Genomic DNA, 15076 nt, shown 5'->3' with positions numbered 1-15076 from the left:
CCACACTTGAGATAACAATGTTTGGTCTGAAGGAGAGTGGTTAGTGCCTCTTCCTTGAAGCCAAAGGTCCTGGGTTCAAGTCAATGGTCTGAGCTTTGTCTTGTTTGTTTTCATCGTGAACTCCCGTTTCCACATTCCAAAGACATACTACGTACATGTTAGCCTAATTGAAGACAATAGGTGTGAATGTGCCTGTGGTTTTGTCTCTGTGTGCCTTGTGTTTGACTGGAAAGTCCAGATTTGATCTGACTTCTCACCTGTGATCCTAATATAGGTTCATAGAAGGCTCTATTATAAATGTGGAGGGTCTTCAGGGTCGAAGGTGCTGCATTTTAGGTTGGTTAATTGGTGTCATTTAATGCGTGCTCACCTATGACCAATGTTGCCTCTAAGCTGCGCGCATGCGCAATTGTGCACTAGTACTCTCGTCTTCTCCGCCCACAGCAAATCATATGGAGCGCACAAAATAAAATCCAATGTTTCCCCCCCATTATGGCGCCGTTCATGCGGCAGCCAGTGGCAGTAGCTCTGTCCACTTTTGTTTTTCGTGTTTTACAGCCCTTCTATCTTTTTTTAATTACATTTTAATATTTCTTAATACATTCCTTTTTACTTTACTGTGCAAATAGAAGAACAAGCGGTGAAATCAGGGGGGGGGGGGTGCTGGAGCCTATCCCTGCTGACTTTGGGCCAGGGGCGGGGGACACGCTGTATCGGTGGCCAGCCGATCGCAGGGCACAAAGAAACAAACAACCATTCACATTCACACTCATACCTAGGGGCAAATTTAGAGTGTCCAATCAGCCTACAATGCATCTTTTTGGGATGTGGGAGGAAAGCGGAGTACTCAGAGAAAACCCACGCAGACCCAGGGAGAATATGCAAATTCAACACAGGTGGACCGACCTGGATTTGAACCCAGGACCCCAGAGCTGTGAGAGCGACGCGCGAACCACTCAACCGCCGGGCCGCCCATTCATAGATATTAATCATTACATTTTATTATTACTAAATCATTTATGTGTAGTAGAAATGCACCTTCTTATGGCAGGTGTGATACTGGTGTGTGCCCATAGCGAGCAATGATGATGCTGAAACTCAGTGTGCTCAGGGAGTTTGTCTTTCTGCCCAGACAAACAAAAAATTTGAGGGAACATTGCCTATAACTGTATATTCCTCCAATAATCAAAACTGGTAAAAGAGGGAGTGGTTTTGAAAAGCCAAAATTGGTTAAGAAAGGATATGCAGAAGCCTTACAATCTTCTTAGCCACATCCTGTTGTCTAAGTATACAAATATGTTCCTTTTGTCTAAAATTGTCATTGATGTGTGCCTAGAGGGTCTTTATCTGGTGCGTCAACACAATTAACGCCAGCACAAGCACGCTGACAATGTTCTGTTGAAATAAGGAAAATACCCCAACGTTTCCCAACCTTTTATGAGCCAGAGCCCACTTTTTGCATTGAAAAAATCTCAAGAAAGACGACCATCTGAAAATCTTTTTAATTTAAAACTATGTCACCTATATTAACAATAGTCATTCGCATCAAAGTTTTATCAGCAGGAATCACATAAACCTCCAAAATTATTCCAAAACATTTTAATGGCATAATTTTATGACTTTTCTCCAAATAATACTTAAATCTTCTAAAATTACGCAAAACAACAGTGGTTGGCAAACACTGTTATAGAGTATGTCAAACAAATCAAACATGCAAATGCATTGCTCTTAGAAATAGAAAGAACATCATAATGTTTTCCTTTAAATATCATTTTTTGTTTATGTTTCTTTAGGAACTAGACAGTCTCCAGATGCAACTGGAGGAGGTTCGCTTCTTTGACCTTTTTGGCTACAGTGAAGAAGAAGGAGGGTGGTTATGCTTCATGTGCAACAACCCTGAGAAGGCCACAGGTAAATAATACACACACAAGATTATTTCAGGCAGAGAGTTCTCCTCGCCCTATCATTTTAAGTCAATTTCTTTGGAATGCATGGCTGAAACTATACCAATGATCCGTGTGGTGATGACCTTAAATCCCTTGAGGCATAGTAATGTTTTGCCAAGGAATTCCAGGTGAGGGTAATGCTTGTTGTGTTCATCGTGAAGGGTCTATGACTCTATATAATCAGTCATTCGACTCTGATTAGTTGACTTTGGACCAGTGACCCGTTTTCGGAGAGCACTTAGCTTTGGTGACGTCATGTTTGTACGAGTGTTTCCGTCTCTGAATGCTATTAAAATGGGAAAGAGAAGGAGGGGACAGACTGAGCACTTTGCTGAAATTCTATACTTCTTAGTTTGTTTTTTCTTTAATGCCAATGGGGGAACCCAGGGGATTCGTTCATCTTCAGAAAACAGGTCATCATTTAAAATATGTATTCTTGTATTTGCCTCTCAACCTTGGCCATAAATGGCATCTCTTTTTGATTTTGATGAAAGCATGACATGCTATCTCGTAGGTTAAATGCTATTCAAAAGTCAAATAGCCAAAGCGTTTAATCCAGTGACATGTCGACTTACATTTGTTATCTTTTAGACAAGTAGCAGTTTGTATGTTGGAAATTGCACCTTGTAAAACTATTTCCAGTTTTCCAGTATTTTCCTGTTTTCCAGAGTTTATAAAAACCTAGGCTTGAAAAGGGATTATGCTGCATAATGACACCTGGGCTAATGGAATGAGTTTAGCAAAAGGTGAAAGTAGAACAGAAATTTAAAGTATTTTTAATGAATAGTCGTCTAGTGCAGGCCGTTTTTCAAAACTCGACATGTGATTGGGATAATAAGAAGCCAGCATGTGAGGATGCCGTTAAGCCTGGCTGACGAACGTGTAGATGACACAACTTTAAAGCATTCTAGCTGTTATGTAATGTGTATGTAAATAATGCTCCAGGGACCATATTATCTTAAATAGATTTCAATTTGAATAGCTCATAATTTGATTTAATTTACCCTGTAGACAGGATGTACAGGCGGTTTTCCACACATTATGAGTAGTACAAATCTGGCGCTGGTTCGTAGTTTCTTATAAACTTCTCATATTAAGCAATTTTATTCTCACATTGCATGAGCTGGCTTTTAAAGTAAGATTTGAGCACTAGGCCAGGGATCACCAACTTGGTGCCTGGAGTCACATAAGGACTGTGTGTGTAGTAGCCCATGGGATTCTGATGTAAACATAGCATCATTTAGCAGTAAGCCTCAGTTGTATTTTTTTATTCCTATTTTTTTCCATAAAATCTTTCTTCAAATGTCCCGATCGTAGCACTACAACATAGCATCTATAGAGCCAAATGATTACACATAATCTGAGCAGAATTTGTTCTTACCGAAGTTTGCTTCAAGCCAGTATTACTCATTACTCAAGGGGTAGCTCTCAGTTTCAAAACATGTAGTTTTCTATGCTCTACATTGTTTTAAATGTTTTTGTATATCAGGCCTGTTATTGGCTGGCGACCAGTCCAGACTAGGATTACCCACGTTGCTCAAAGTATGACCCAGATAAGGACAAATGTACTTATTACACCCTCTCTTTTGCCCTCTTTGGTGTCAACAAAGGCTCAAAATTTACTGCATTGGTGGGCAAGTGTGAATGACAAATTATGGTCCAAATACGATTAAAACGTGGTTCGAGCCCATAACAAAATAAAAATCAAATGAAAAATCCAAACAAAGATTGATAATGGCCTCAGGTGACTTTTTTTCCTACCAGAAAGCTTTTGTACGGAAAGTGATTGCAGATGGTACACAAGCAAACCTTGTCAAACCAATAATTTGTTTCTCATATATAAATTATTCCCAAGTCAATTTTGCTCCGAGCTTGTTTTCTTTTTCTCTGAAAGGACTCCATGTGATTTAGTTTTATACCAATATGTAGACAAGAACCAGCTATTTTCAATTTTGGGGGGGAAATGTTTTCAGCGCTTAGATCAGTCATAGTTGTAGTCAGTCTTCACACAATTGTTTCCCCTTTTTGACATCTCCACCCTCAGGCCAGGCGTTTTCATTTGACTCCTGTCACTATTGCACAACAAAAAGGAACTTCTGAATGCACTGTTGTAGTTCAGTAAAATGATTCGTATTTGAGTAGACATATCAACCACTATCAGGATGCAGCAGTATTTTCTACACTGTTTGTCCTCGTGATAATGCCTGGAATTGTATGCTGAACTCTGAGGCTGACATGCCACTGAGAGGGGACCTATATTTTCCTGCCAAAGGACATTGGAGCCAATCCACATCCTCTAACAATAATATCAAATTTGCTCATAAAGTTCAACATCTTTTAACTATGTGATACATTAACACTCCATAAAAGGCCCACAAACACCAGTGGAAAACTGCAAATGTTGAAACATTGTTGGTCTTCCAAGAACTGCATCCAACTTTCTATGTAATGCTAGATTGTTCATTTTATTGCCAGTGACAGAGTTACTTGTGTGAAAGACTATCAACCCCCCCTACCCTCTTTTTTTGTGTTCCACAAAAATAGAACTTTTTTCCCCTATAAAAAAATGGCTTAAATGTTTTTAGGGAGTTTTTGGAGTATATGAATGCACTGAAAGGTAATCTTCACACTGATGACCTGAACGCACATCATTTGTTACTCAAGACGATGTTGTGTTTCATCGTATCATTTGGCGTCAAAGTGTCTTGTATAAGAAATTATGAAGAGCGGTCCAGGCAGGCCCGAGGCTCACCACAGCAAATCTTAGACCCACTTTCCAGGTGTCTCGTTAAATGAGGAGGATCGAAACAGCATTTTAGATTTATGAGTCAGGCACATTTCTTGCATTACACCAGAACATGAAATATTTCTCGGACGATGCAGACTAGTCGGCACCTTACTGTGTTGCATCATGTCCAGTTACACAAATTGTGTTTCTGCCTAGCAGGTTGACGGGAAATATGACAGGTTACATGATTCATATGTGGCTTGATGTTTGTCACATCCATATACATTTTTTTTTAAAAGCACCTCTCGCAAAACGTGTGCGGTCGATTGGTCGCCGGTCTTTTGGTCACCCCGACCGCGACAACGGGCGACCAAAAGACCGGCGACCAAAAGACCAACCACCAAAAGACCGGCGACAAAACAAGGCAAAACAACACGGTCTACGCATCAATAAAAGCCAACAATGGCCCTGAGCAGTTTCACTGAGCCGACGTGTGAGTGTATAAGAGTTTGTATGTACATGAGTTGTCCCCTTAGGAAGGTACGTCTGTCAGGGTCTTAGCAAGTTCTCCAACAAAAAACAATAAAAGTCCGGGAAATTTGGAGCTTTTCTTTAGCCTAATAATTAATAGGGCATTAAGTATGACTAAATAGTAATTCGCAGTTTGTATTTAGGGAATTTGAGCAACGATTTAAATGGAAATTATCACTTACCTTCCGGGCGACCAAAAGACCGGCGACCAAAAGACCGGCGACCAAAAGATCGTCGACCAAAAGATTGGCAACCAAAAGACCGGCGACCAATCAACCGTGTACCCTCGCAAAAAGTGCTATTTTTTGTACAGGAACAGTGCATGGGGCTTGCAGTTTTGGGTTTAGGGCAATATTTTTGGTGTGTTATATTACAGTACAGAAAATGAATGCATGAATGTTATATTATCCTTTGAGTTGCCGTTATAAACAAGTACTAATGATACAAAAACTGGAATTACTGATTTGCAAATTGAGAAAGTGTACCTGAACTGTGCTGTGTATTTTTGTGCAGGTGTGCAAGAGGGCCAGCCTCTCATTGAGGGGAAGCTGAAGGAGAAACAAGTCCGCTGGAGATTCATTAAGCGCTGGAAGACTCGCTACTTCACCTTGGCAGGAAACCAACTGCTCTTCCGGAGGGGCAAATCAGTAGGCTAATGATTACTCACACAACATAAGTGCTTAATCTTTGCCATTGGTTACCAAAACCATCGAGTGGAAATTTCAACTTGGCCGGGAAGTTGCTAAAGTCAATTGTAGCAGATTTTGGCCTTGGGTCACAGTCCCGGGGAAAATCCCGAGCCTAAGGTGCGATGATGCAACAGCGTGATTCACTCTCCTCCAGTTTAACTGGAAGCAGATATCACAGCGACCAAGTAGCCAATAGAGAGGATAGTGGTTATTCGAAATGGAAATGGTCATTTAAGGAACGCGTTTTATTCATTCAAGAATCTTAATGTTATCGGCAATATTATTTATTTCATTTTATTATTTTAAATATTCATTATTAATCTCAATATTATTTAATAAAAACTAGGTTAATAAAATTACAATTTTGGTAAATAGATACAGGATCCCAAGAACACTAAAGTTGACTTTGTTTCTTAGTATTTAACCCATTCCATGTCATTGACGGTAATAGCAGTCTAATTGGTTTTAAACCAGGGGGACTTGCTGTGAATTCTTATATTTCAGCGCGATTGACAACGTTAAACGTCCAATCTATTTGGACTATTCCCAGTTAGCACCTTCAATGGTAACCAGTCAGTTGAAGGAATGCCCTGTGAGGATTAAAAATATTTATATCTTAACAGCAACTCAAGTCTAATCTTGACATTACTGCAAATTCTATCATAACTTGAAAAGTTTGTTCATTTTGTCATTCTTCCATCACCCTTTCTTGTTTAATATAATATTATTTTTCAAGAAAGGAAGCTTTCTCTTTGTTATACACACTGCCTAGTGTTGTTTTTCCCCCCGCTGAGGAATTCTCTAAAAAAAGATCTTTTTTTTATTGTCTTTGTTCTCTTAACGGTGCTTTATCTACCTCAAATTTTGCCAGTGTGTTGAGAAAGCGCTATTCCCAAACAGGGAAATGAAATTCCACCAACTGTTATTTTATTCCGCTTCATTTCCATCGCCAGGTCTGCATCAATGTTACTCTTGCGGACAATCTTTTTTTCTTTTCCTTTTTTATAGAGTTAATGTTTCTCAGTTAGGGCAATGAACATTGTGGATGCTGTCCAATTTGAGATTTGTTGGACATATAATAACATTGTATTATTTTGTAATATGGTAAAAAAAAAAAATGTAATTGGACCATTTCGACTCGAGCTTCTTGTCCAGGCCATATTCGATGATTATTTCGTCATTTCGTAAATAAAGACTGGGCAGCGGGCCATAGTTTGGACACCCCTGCTTTAAAACGTACCGCCTTTGATTCCCTTAGTGTATGAAATATTGTGACCAATAAGTGTCAATGTGGATGATTCATTCCATGAAGTCATTAATGAAGGGAACATAAGTGTTCTGCTATAAACCCTGTGGTGGTAAACAGCAACAAAATAACTTTATTCTAAGAGCACTAGTCAACAAGCCCATCGTGTCTGCTAAAGTGGTTATCACCACAAAAAAACGGCAATGGCACAATTTGCACACTTGAAAATTACAGGATTTGTTGCATGGCTTTTACGGCTCCAAAGAAGCAAAACAAAAAACAACAACACATTTGAACATTCAGTTTCAAAAGTCATTTTTATGTGGTCAAATGGCTGGAAAAAGTTGATCATTATTGTGACGACAAAATGACGAAAATGCTATGTATTATACGTCATTTTTCGCAGAAAGACGAGCTGGACGACTTTCCCATTGAGTTGAACAAAGTGCAAAGCGTCAAGGTAGGAACGGCGTCCCTTTACGTTTGTCCTCGGTGCGTTTCAGAGTCATATAACGTTATTTGAGCAATGTGTCTCTCTCAGGTGGTGGCCAAGAAGCGGAGGGACCGAGGATTGCCGCGAGCCTTCGAGATCTTCACAGACAATAAAACGTACGTCCTCAAAGCTCAGGACGAGAAGCACGCCGAGGAGTGGCTGCAATGCATCAACGTGGCCGTGGCTCAGGCCAGGGAACGGGAGAACAGGGAGGCCACCACCTACTTGTGACCGCAGGGCATCGCGAAACTGTACGTAAAGTTGTCCGTTTTCGTTTAGTAAAACTTGATGTCCGACCAAACGAGAAGCACATTCCACTTTTACCATGACAACATGGGATCAATGCCAAATTAGGATAATATCAATCTTATTATTTTATTGCCTTTGTAGGCATTAATACGCCTTTTTTTGCGTTGATCAAAATGTGTAGCATTTTGACAAAGGTTTGAAGATCGAAATGAATTCCAGAAATCGTGCTTGCGGGTGTAAAATCTGACTTTATGCTTAATATTACATATAATTGATGTAATTGGTGAAAAAAGCAATTCATAAATTGAAATGTAAATAATGTTCCCTGATTTTATTTTTTTTCTTCCAAATTAATCAATTCCCAAATAATTGAATGAGATGAAAAAATAAACTACATTTCAATAAACTCATATTAGGGCGTGTCTATGGAAGCGTTTTTATCCTGCCCCACAAAAAAAGCACATTAAAACATGAAAATTATTATGTACAATTGATCAAATTAAAACATAATCTTAATTTTATTACGATGTAAAATTCAGAACACAAAATGTGAAATATTTAACTTTATAACATTCAACTAATCAGCGTAAAATGTTGACATTTTCACATGTCATCATGTTAAATTCCTCATATTTTAATGCGTGACGTTTGTGTTAATATCAAACCCATCACCATTAAGTCTTTAAAACATGAAATGGATTACTTTACATTTAATTTACAAATTAAAATGTGAAATTTCTTCTATTACACAAATTTCATGGTGTGGCAACAACATGCTGCCAAATTAATACAAAAAGCAACCATTCATATTGCATTTTTTATCATATAAATACTAAATAGGCCAGAGTAGAGCAAAAAAAGGAGTAGTTCACAAAATGTATGGTTCACCCCTGTGGCCAAGACCGCATTATTTTTCAAAAAAAGGAGCTAATGTTAGTCCCACGCAAATAGTAATCTATTTAAGAAATTTTCATCAGGGTCATATTGCTTTTATTTCGCAACCGCTGTCTGGACGGAGGTATTTTTTGGGGGTCCCAAAGCCTAATTTGATACTCTTTAGCGGTCTGGAACTGTTGCCAAACACTAGAGGGAATATGTGGTAGGAAAACAGTGCTGTAAATCAGCCGTTTTGTTGCTATTAATATGAGTGATTGCGTGAAAGTTTCATTTTTATGTGACTTTGTATGCTGAAGGTTTACCGTTACATGGGAATGATATGCTATATATAGAGGTCCGCTCTCAAATTGTCCCAAATTTGAATTATTTATCAAGTGTATAGACCAGAAGGGTGTCCAAACTTTATTTTATTTTGAAGGCAGCTTTCAGAAAAATCCAAGAATGAACACACCAACTTTCATTTTGTTAGAGGATCAAAATGTGGAAAAAAATGATGTTTATTTTATTTTAAAGATATTTATTTTTAAGTATTAACTCATAAGTGCTGCACAGAATGTAGGCTGAACTCAAGCTTCTTGTGTTACCCATATTTACTTATATTTTCATGTTGTAAGTGTCGAGAAAAATTAACTGTGTAAAAGTCAACTCTGCGTTTAGGCATCAGGTGGTTCGTACATCTGCCCCGCTGTTCTGAGGTTCTGGATTCAGCCAAGTGGACCTGGTCTTTCAACTGCGTGTCAATATAATCTTCATTTGACATCTTTGTACAACAGCTGCAGCTCTTCTAGCTGCAGACATAACATTTGCTCAAATTACCCACGTTGCACTTTCTTTGCCCGTTTCCTCTCACCCACAACCTCACCAAGTATTCGCCATTATTTGGGTTGGTATGTTAAACCATTTAGATAAATCTAAGTTCATTAAAGTGGACTTATATGGCACTAAGTGATACTTGGTTATATGAAAAAAATTGAAATGGAAGAAAATTGGGCGCTTCAAGCACAGATCTATGAGGGAAAACCAAAAACGAGAGTTGAACCTGACACTTGAGAATTGTGGGCCAGTCCTCCTATCCACTTGTGCTCTATGCTGCCGTTTTACGTTCCCTACAATCAAAGAATGTTAAGTGTATTTTTACAGATGATCAATAGTAGAAAATGACTATTAATGACCAGCATTATCCTGTTCTTCCTTTGAATATGAACTATTATTCTATTGATTATATTTGTAATAGTTGCATGTCTAATTGCTTTTTCTCAACAGATTTCATCAATAAATCTTAAAAGGCAAATCCCAATGCTTGCGGCAAAACTGTTTTTGTTTTGTTTTGGTGAGTAAAAGAAATTCCAAATGACCTGTTGCAAGTGATGCAAACGTGGAGAAGGTAACGAAGCTCTTATCTAATCTATAAAAGTAACAATGTTAATTAAACTTGTATAAAACCAGTGGCGCTACATCTGAATCAAACTCACCCTCAATAATGATTTTATGGCTATAAAACCTTTACTGCAGCTACAGCTGTGACACATTTTAAAAAGCATCAATATTAAACTGGGCGGCCCGGTGGGTGAGTGGTTAGCATGTCGGCCTTACAGTGGAGGACCTGGGTTCAAATCCAGCTCGGTCCAAATGTGTGGAGTTTACATCTGGGAGCTCTGGTGTCCTCCCACATTCCAAAGACATGCATGCTAGGCTGATTGGACACTCTAAATTGCCCCGAGGTATGAGTTTGAGTGTGAGATTAAATGGTTGGTTGTCTGCTGTCATTTGTGCACATGTGGTGTAAGCTTTAAAAAATTCACTATATGTACTTTTATAATTACAATAAAAGCATTCAATTCAATTCAAAATGGTCTCCTTCTACCCTGCAATCGGCTGGCCACCAATTCAGGCCCGAAGTTAGCTGGGATAGGCTCCAGCACCCCCCGCGACCCTAGTGAGGATAAAGCGGTTCATGAAAATGAGATGAGACATGGAAGCATTCTTTGTGTTTCAAATGTTAAACTTTTAATGGAGTAAGATGGCCTGGAATAAAAGGTGAGTTGATGTAAAATACTAAGTAAAAATGTTTCTCAATATTTGGTAAAATAAGTGTACTGACACTGTTTTATAGCATCAAGACCACAAAATTCACGACTAGTCTACGTCATCTTCAAAACATAGATACTATTGAGTTGGGAGGACAAACCACCTCTTGGAGCACGGTAAGCAAGCCACCATCTTTTCCACATTCAATATAGCGGGACAATATGGGCGTCTTCAAAACATAGATACTATTAAGTTGAGAGGACAAACCACCTCTTGGAGTGCGCTAAGCAAGCCACCATCTTTTCCACATTCAATATGGCGGGACAATATGGGCGTGGTTACGTGGGGACCCAGCTGGTTAAATTAAGCACATGTGCAGGGTTCCGCCCCTTTCGAATGGCGTTTTCAATGGCGACGGTCGACGAGGTAAGGCGTAGAGCACTTTACTCGTCTAAGTGCATATTTATCACGCTACCTGTAGATTTTTTAGGAATCAATTGAGACAAAAACGCCAACAAATGTGTTAGTTTAATACCAGGTTGAACACACCGTCGATCATTTAAGTTTGGGCTGCTTTTCCCTACCGGCTGTGTGCTCCATGTGACTAGTTATCGTAGCTTTAGCGTCACGATGACTTTAAAAGTATATTGACCGTTTTCTCTCCATTATTGAGTCGTGTAGTCAGACTCAATCTAATCAAACAAAGTCGAGACATCAACGGACAGTTTGCTGGGTAACGGCTCACTGAAAAATGACATCCAGGTGCACGCTTTAGTTCCTGATGCGTTGTATGTAATGATACTTTTCACCACAAAAAAATCAGGTATACAAACATTGTTAAACTAAGTTTCTCCTACTTGTTAACGTCAGTCTGTATTTAATCACCTTGACTGGAAAAGGGAAAGTAGCACGGAGCACTCACTAACTTATTTTCATTCATTCTTTATCTCGATCGTTTATTAAATGTCTTGTAAGATTTCTCTTGGCTGTAATAATTGTTTGGCAACTCCCAAATAACTTGATTAAATCAATTTTTCCCTCTTTAGCATCAGGATGCAGCTCTTCGTGTGTGCCCATAACACTCAAACCCTTGAGGTCACAGGAGAGAAGACTGGGCAAGATCATGGTAAAACTACTTCCAAAAAAACAGCCAAAGCCTACCTATTGAATCTCCAATCTCTATAGATGATAACTTTTGCATGTTTTCCCTGTTTAGCATCACCATGAAGTTCTTCCTGCGTGCCCATAACACTCAAACCCTTGAGGTCACAGGAGAGAAGACTGGGCAAGATCATGGTAAAACTACTTCCAAAAAAACAGCCAAAGCCTACCTATTGAATCTCCAATCTCTATAGATGATAACTTTTGCATGTTTTCCCTGTTTAGCATCACCATGAAGTTCTTCCTGCGTGCCCAGAACATTCACCCTTGAGTTTACAGGAGAGAAGAGGTAAAACCATTTCCCCCCAAAACACCTCAGCCTATTCTCTATATATGATAACTTTTGCTTTTTTTTCTGCATGCATCAGATCTTCCTCGCAAGTTGTGGCGTATCTAATCTCTGCACTTTGGAGAATGCTGGCAGGTTAATATGTTTATTGTAAAATATAAGTATTTATCCAAATAAGCTTGTGATATCTGAATTGTTTTTCCCCTCTTGTATAGGTAAAGTCCAGTTCTCTGGCTCATGCTTGGGGAAGTGAGGCATCAGACTTTTAAGGTAAGGATATTTTAGAAACTTCATTTGATGTTATCTAATATGGGGGCAGGATTTGATACTAAGTCTTTCCTCTCTTGTAAGAAAAGACTCCCAAATCCTGCCCAACATTTTAAAAAGACTTGACAAAAACTCCTTACGAGTCAAGTCTTTTTTTTTTAAATTAAAAAAATACTTGTGTAAAATATTGTCTATTTTAATTGTACAATAAGATGAATAAATTTTGCCTAAGTCTTTTTTGTTAAAATACTTGTGTAAATTAATCTTGTTTTGGCATATTTTCCTCTTTCTAAAACAAGATTTTGTTTGCAGGACTCCAGCGAAAAGACTACACCAAGTGTGTTCCAGTTAATAAAAAAAATTAACCTGTCACATTACTTGCATTCTTTTATAAGGAAAATGAATAAGACATGTATACAATTCAAGAAAGTTTATTTTTCCATCAAAATGGCTTTTGAACAAGGGCTGGAAAAAATACTAAGTATTTTTTACCAAGAAGTCCTGTGCTGTTTCTCCAGTCAGCAGTCCACTGTTAAAGACAGAATCAACATTAAAACCACAGGAGGGGAAAAATAAATGAGACAGACTCAAAAATAAGAGTCTAACAGGGATCTGCAATTTTAGTCCTCAAGGGCCCTATCCAGTCAATTCATGCCTTCCAACACACCAAAATCAAATGATCAAGCTCCTGGACAGCTTGCTGACAAGTTGATCATTTGATTCAGATGTGGTGGGAGATATGGAAAACATACCTGTCAACCTCTGCCGATAACTGCCCTTATAAATGATTATGACTCCCCTTACAAACACCGTACAAGTCGTACGGTGTTTGTAAGGGGAATCATAATCATTTATAAGGGCAGTTATCGGCAGAGGTTGACAGGTATGCATACTGGATAAGGGCCTTCGAGGACCGGAGTTGGAGACCCCTGCTCTAGAACGACAAGTACCAGTGAGGGGATGTTGGTGTCCAAGAATGCCGTTCAACGTGTCACCCTTTCTTTCGCGTTGATTTGGTAAACTTGGGTGGACCCTGAAGAGAAGATACAAAATGAGTAGATTTAGTACACATGACATGAAAATAAGAAATAAAATAACCTGAAACAATTGGGTCATACCTCATCCACTACTTTGATTTTCGGCTTTCACCTGCTTTGTGACCTCTTCCACCATCTCCGTGGCTTTAGACCTTGACAAAACACCACAACATGATTATGTAATAATAATCGGACATAGGCCCTGTCATCACTTTCACAACACAAAAGCCTACTTTTCGTCACACGCAGTTTCTGCGTGTGACGAAATTGATGGTGCTTCTCCATAAGCTACGTTTATTCGGCAAAAGACCTAATAAGTGTAAGTTACGGACTTGTAAATTGTCATTCCGCTGTTGAGGATACAGGTCGCTTGCCTCTCGCTTACCTCTCACTGTCTTCCACTTACCTTTCCTCAGTCAGCTAGTAGGAGGCAGATCACCAACCAAACATCTGTTCATATACCGCAGAGGGGAATGTGTGTTATGTTAGCACGAGTTTAGATTTCTGATGGATGTGGGGAAAAAACTGTCCTTAACTGTCCTTACGTAATTGGTTATTTGACCATTTTGATGCACAAATGACCCACATTCATTTACCATGTTATTTCATCATGCAAGTGTTTCAGTTAATCATTTTAAATCCATTAATTTTTTTTAAAATAAATGCCAAAAAGTGATCATTGGTTCCATTTTTCTCTTCCTAGATGGAGAAAAAAATGGTTATTTTACCATGTATTTAAACTTAGGCATGGGCATTGTTGAATGAATGTCTCACTTAATCTTTGTCAAAACCACATTTAAAACTAAAAATAAAAAAAGGTCCGAGCCCAGGGTAAAGGTATATTCATTCTACAAGTTTACCGTTTATTCCTTACACCTCCACTGATGGCACTTGTGTGGGCGAGTTAACCACACGGGTAGTTTGCTATTTAAAATCAAAACCAAACCAGTTAGTGTGTTTTCATTCGAAATGTAAATGTATCATAATAAATAAAAAGCTAATTGAGCAAAGCTCTGAATACTGAACGTTGATATCTAATGATTAAACGGACAGAGAAACTAGTATTTAAAAAAATGACTCACTTTGCTGCCAAACAGCTCGTTATGGCGTCGACAAGCCGCTCCATTTTGGCCACATTCTTGATGTTTTCCAGCAATCTGTGCTCGTTGAGTAACTGAAACACACAATGGAATGATTTCTTATTAAGCATAAAGAGCTATAGATAACGCAATGTAGCCAATTTGTTTGCAAACATTTTCTGTCTCCAAACACGAGGGGCTACATCACGCCAACGAGGCATGCTCCCGTCAAAAAGCAGCCTTAAAATAAGAACAGGGGCTTCGAAACCACCAAATGACAACAAACCGAATGCGCTGCATTGTCTTGTAAGAAGCTTATCGGGTCTTTCTTCGGAAAATTGTCACTTCTGAGCTGCTCGGAAGTCCACTGGCGCCTGGCTCATCCACCATTTTTAAAATGGCCGTTTGAACTCTGACCTCGGTCATGCGCATTACA

At 38.9% G+C, this 15076-nt stretch overlaps 1 protein-coding gene and 2 long non-coding RNA genes across 8 annotated transcripts in view; 2 read left to right on the top strand and 1 right to left on the bottom strand.

The window, feature by feature from the left end:
• veph1 (ventricular zone expressed PH domain-containing 1) overlaps positions 1–10076 on the top strand; it is a 36857-nt gene extending 26781 nt beyond the window's left edge. For 4 of the 5 annotated variants that reach the window (XM_077611463.1, XM_077611460.1, XM_077611462.1 and 1 more), the window contains 4 exons: positions 1794–1911; positions 5719–5852; positions 7547–7600; positions 7682–10076. In XM_077611463.1, coding sequence (XP_077467589.1) covers positions 1794–1911; positions 5719–5852; positions 7547–7600; positions 7682–7864 — 489 coding nt within the window. In that variant the 3' untranslated portion in view covers positions 7865–10076. The remainder of the gene's footprint in view (positions 1–1793; positions 1912–5718; positions 5853–7546; positions 7601–7681) is intronic. The other variant, XM_077611461.1, reaches the window with a different exon arrangement.
• A 1062-nt stretch (positions 10077–11138) lies between these two features.
• Positions 11139–12896, top strand: LOC144083999 (uncharacterized). Of its 2 annotated transcripts, XR_013303678.1 has the most exons (7): positions 11139–11233; positions 11854–11933; positions 12024–12103; positions 12194–12257; positions 12337–12392; positions 12473–12527; positions 12837–12896. It is a non-coding gene; the product is annotated as an uncharacterized LOC144083999 (long non-coding RNA). The 2 variants fall into 2 exon arrangements; XR_013303677.1 differs by lacking the exon at positions 12024–12103.
• A 43-nt stretch (positions 12897–12939) lies between these two features.
• LOC144084000 (uncharacterized) lies at positions 12940–15057 on the bottom strand. Its single transcript, XR_013303679.1, has 4 exons — positions 14927–15057; positions 13643–14735; positions 13475–13557; positions 12940–13053 (listed from the first exon to the last, which is right to left on the bottom strand). It is a non-coding gene; the product is annotated as an uncharacterized LOC144084000 (long non-coding RNA).
• Between the last annotated feature and the right edge of the window lie 19 nt (positions 15058–15076).

Source organism: Stigmatopora argus, chromosome 10 (genome assembly GCF_051989625.1).
Source record: "Stigmatopora argus isolate UIUO_Sarg chromosome 10, RoL_Sarg_1.0, whole genome shotgun sequence".
Taxonomy (NCBI): Eukaryota; Metazoa; Chordata; class Actinopteri; order Syngnathiformes; family Syngnathidae; genus Stigmatopora; species Stigmatopora argus.
Note: the sequence above shows the minus strand (reverse complement) of the source record. Positions and strands in the feature narration are given on the sequence as shown.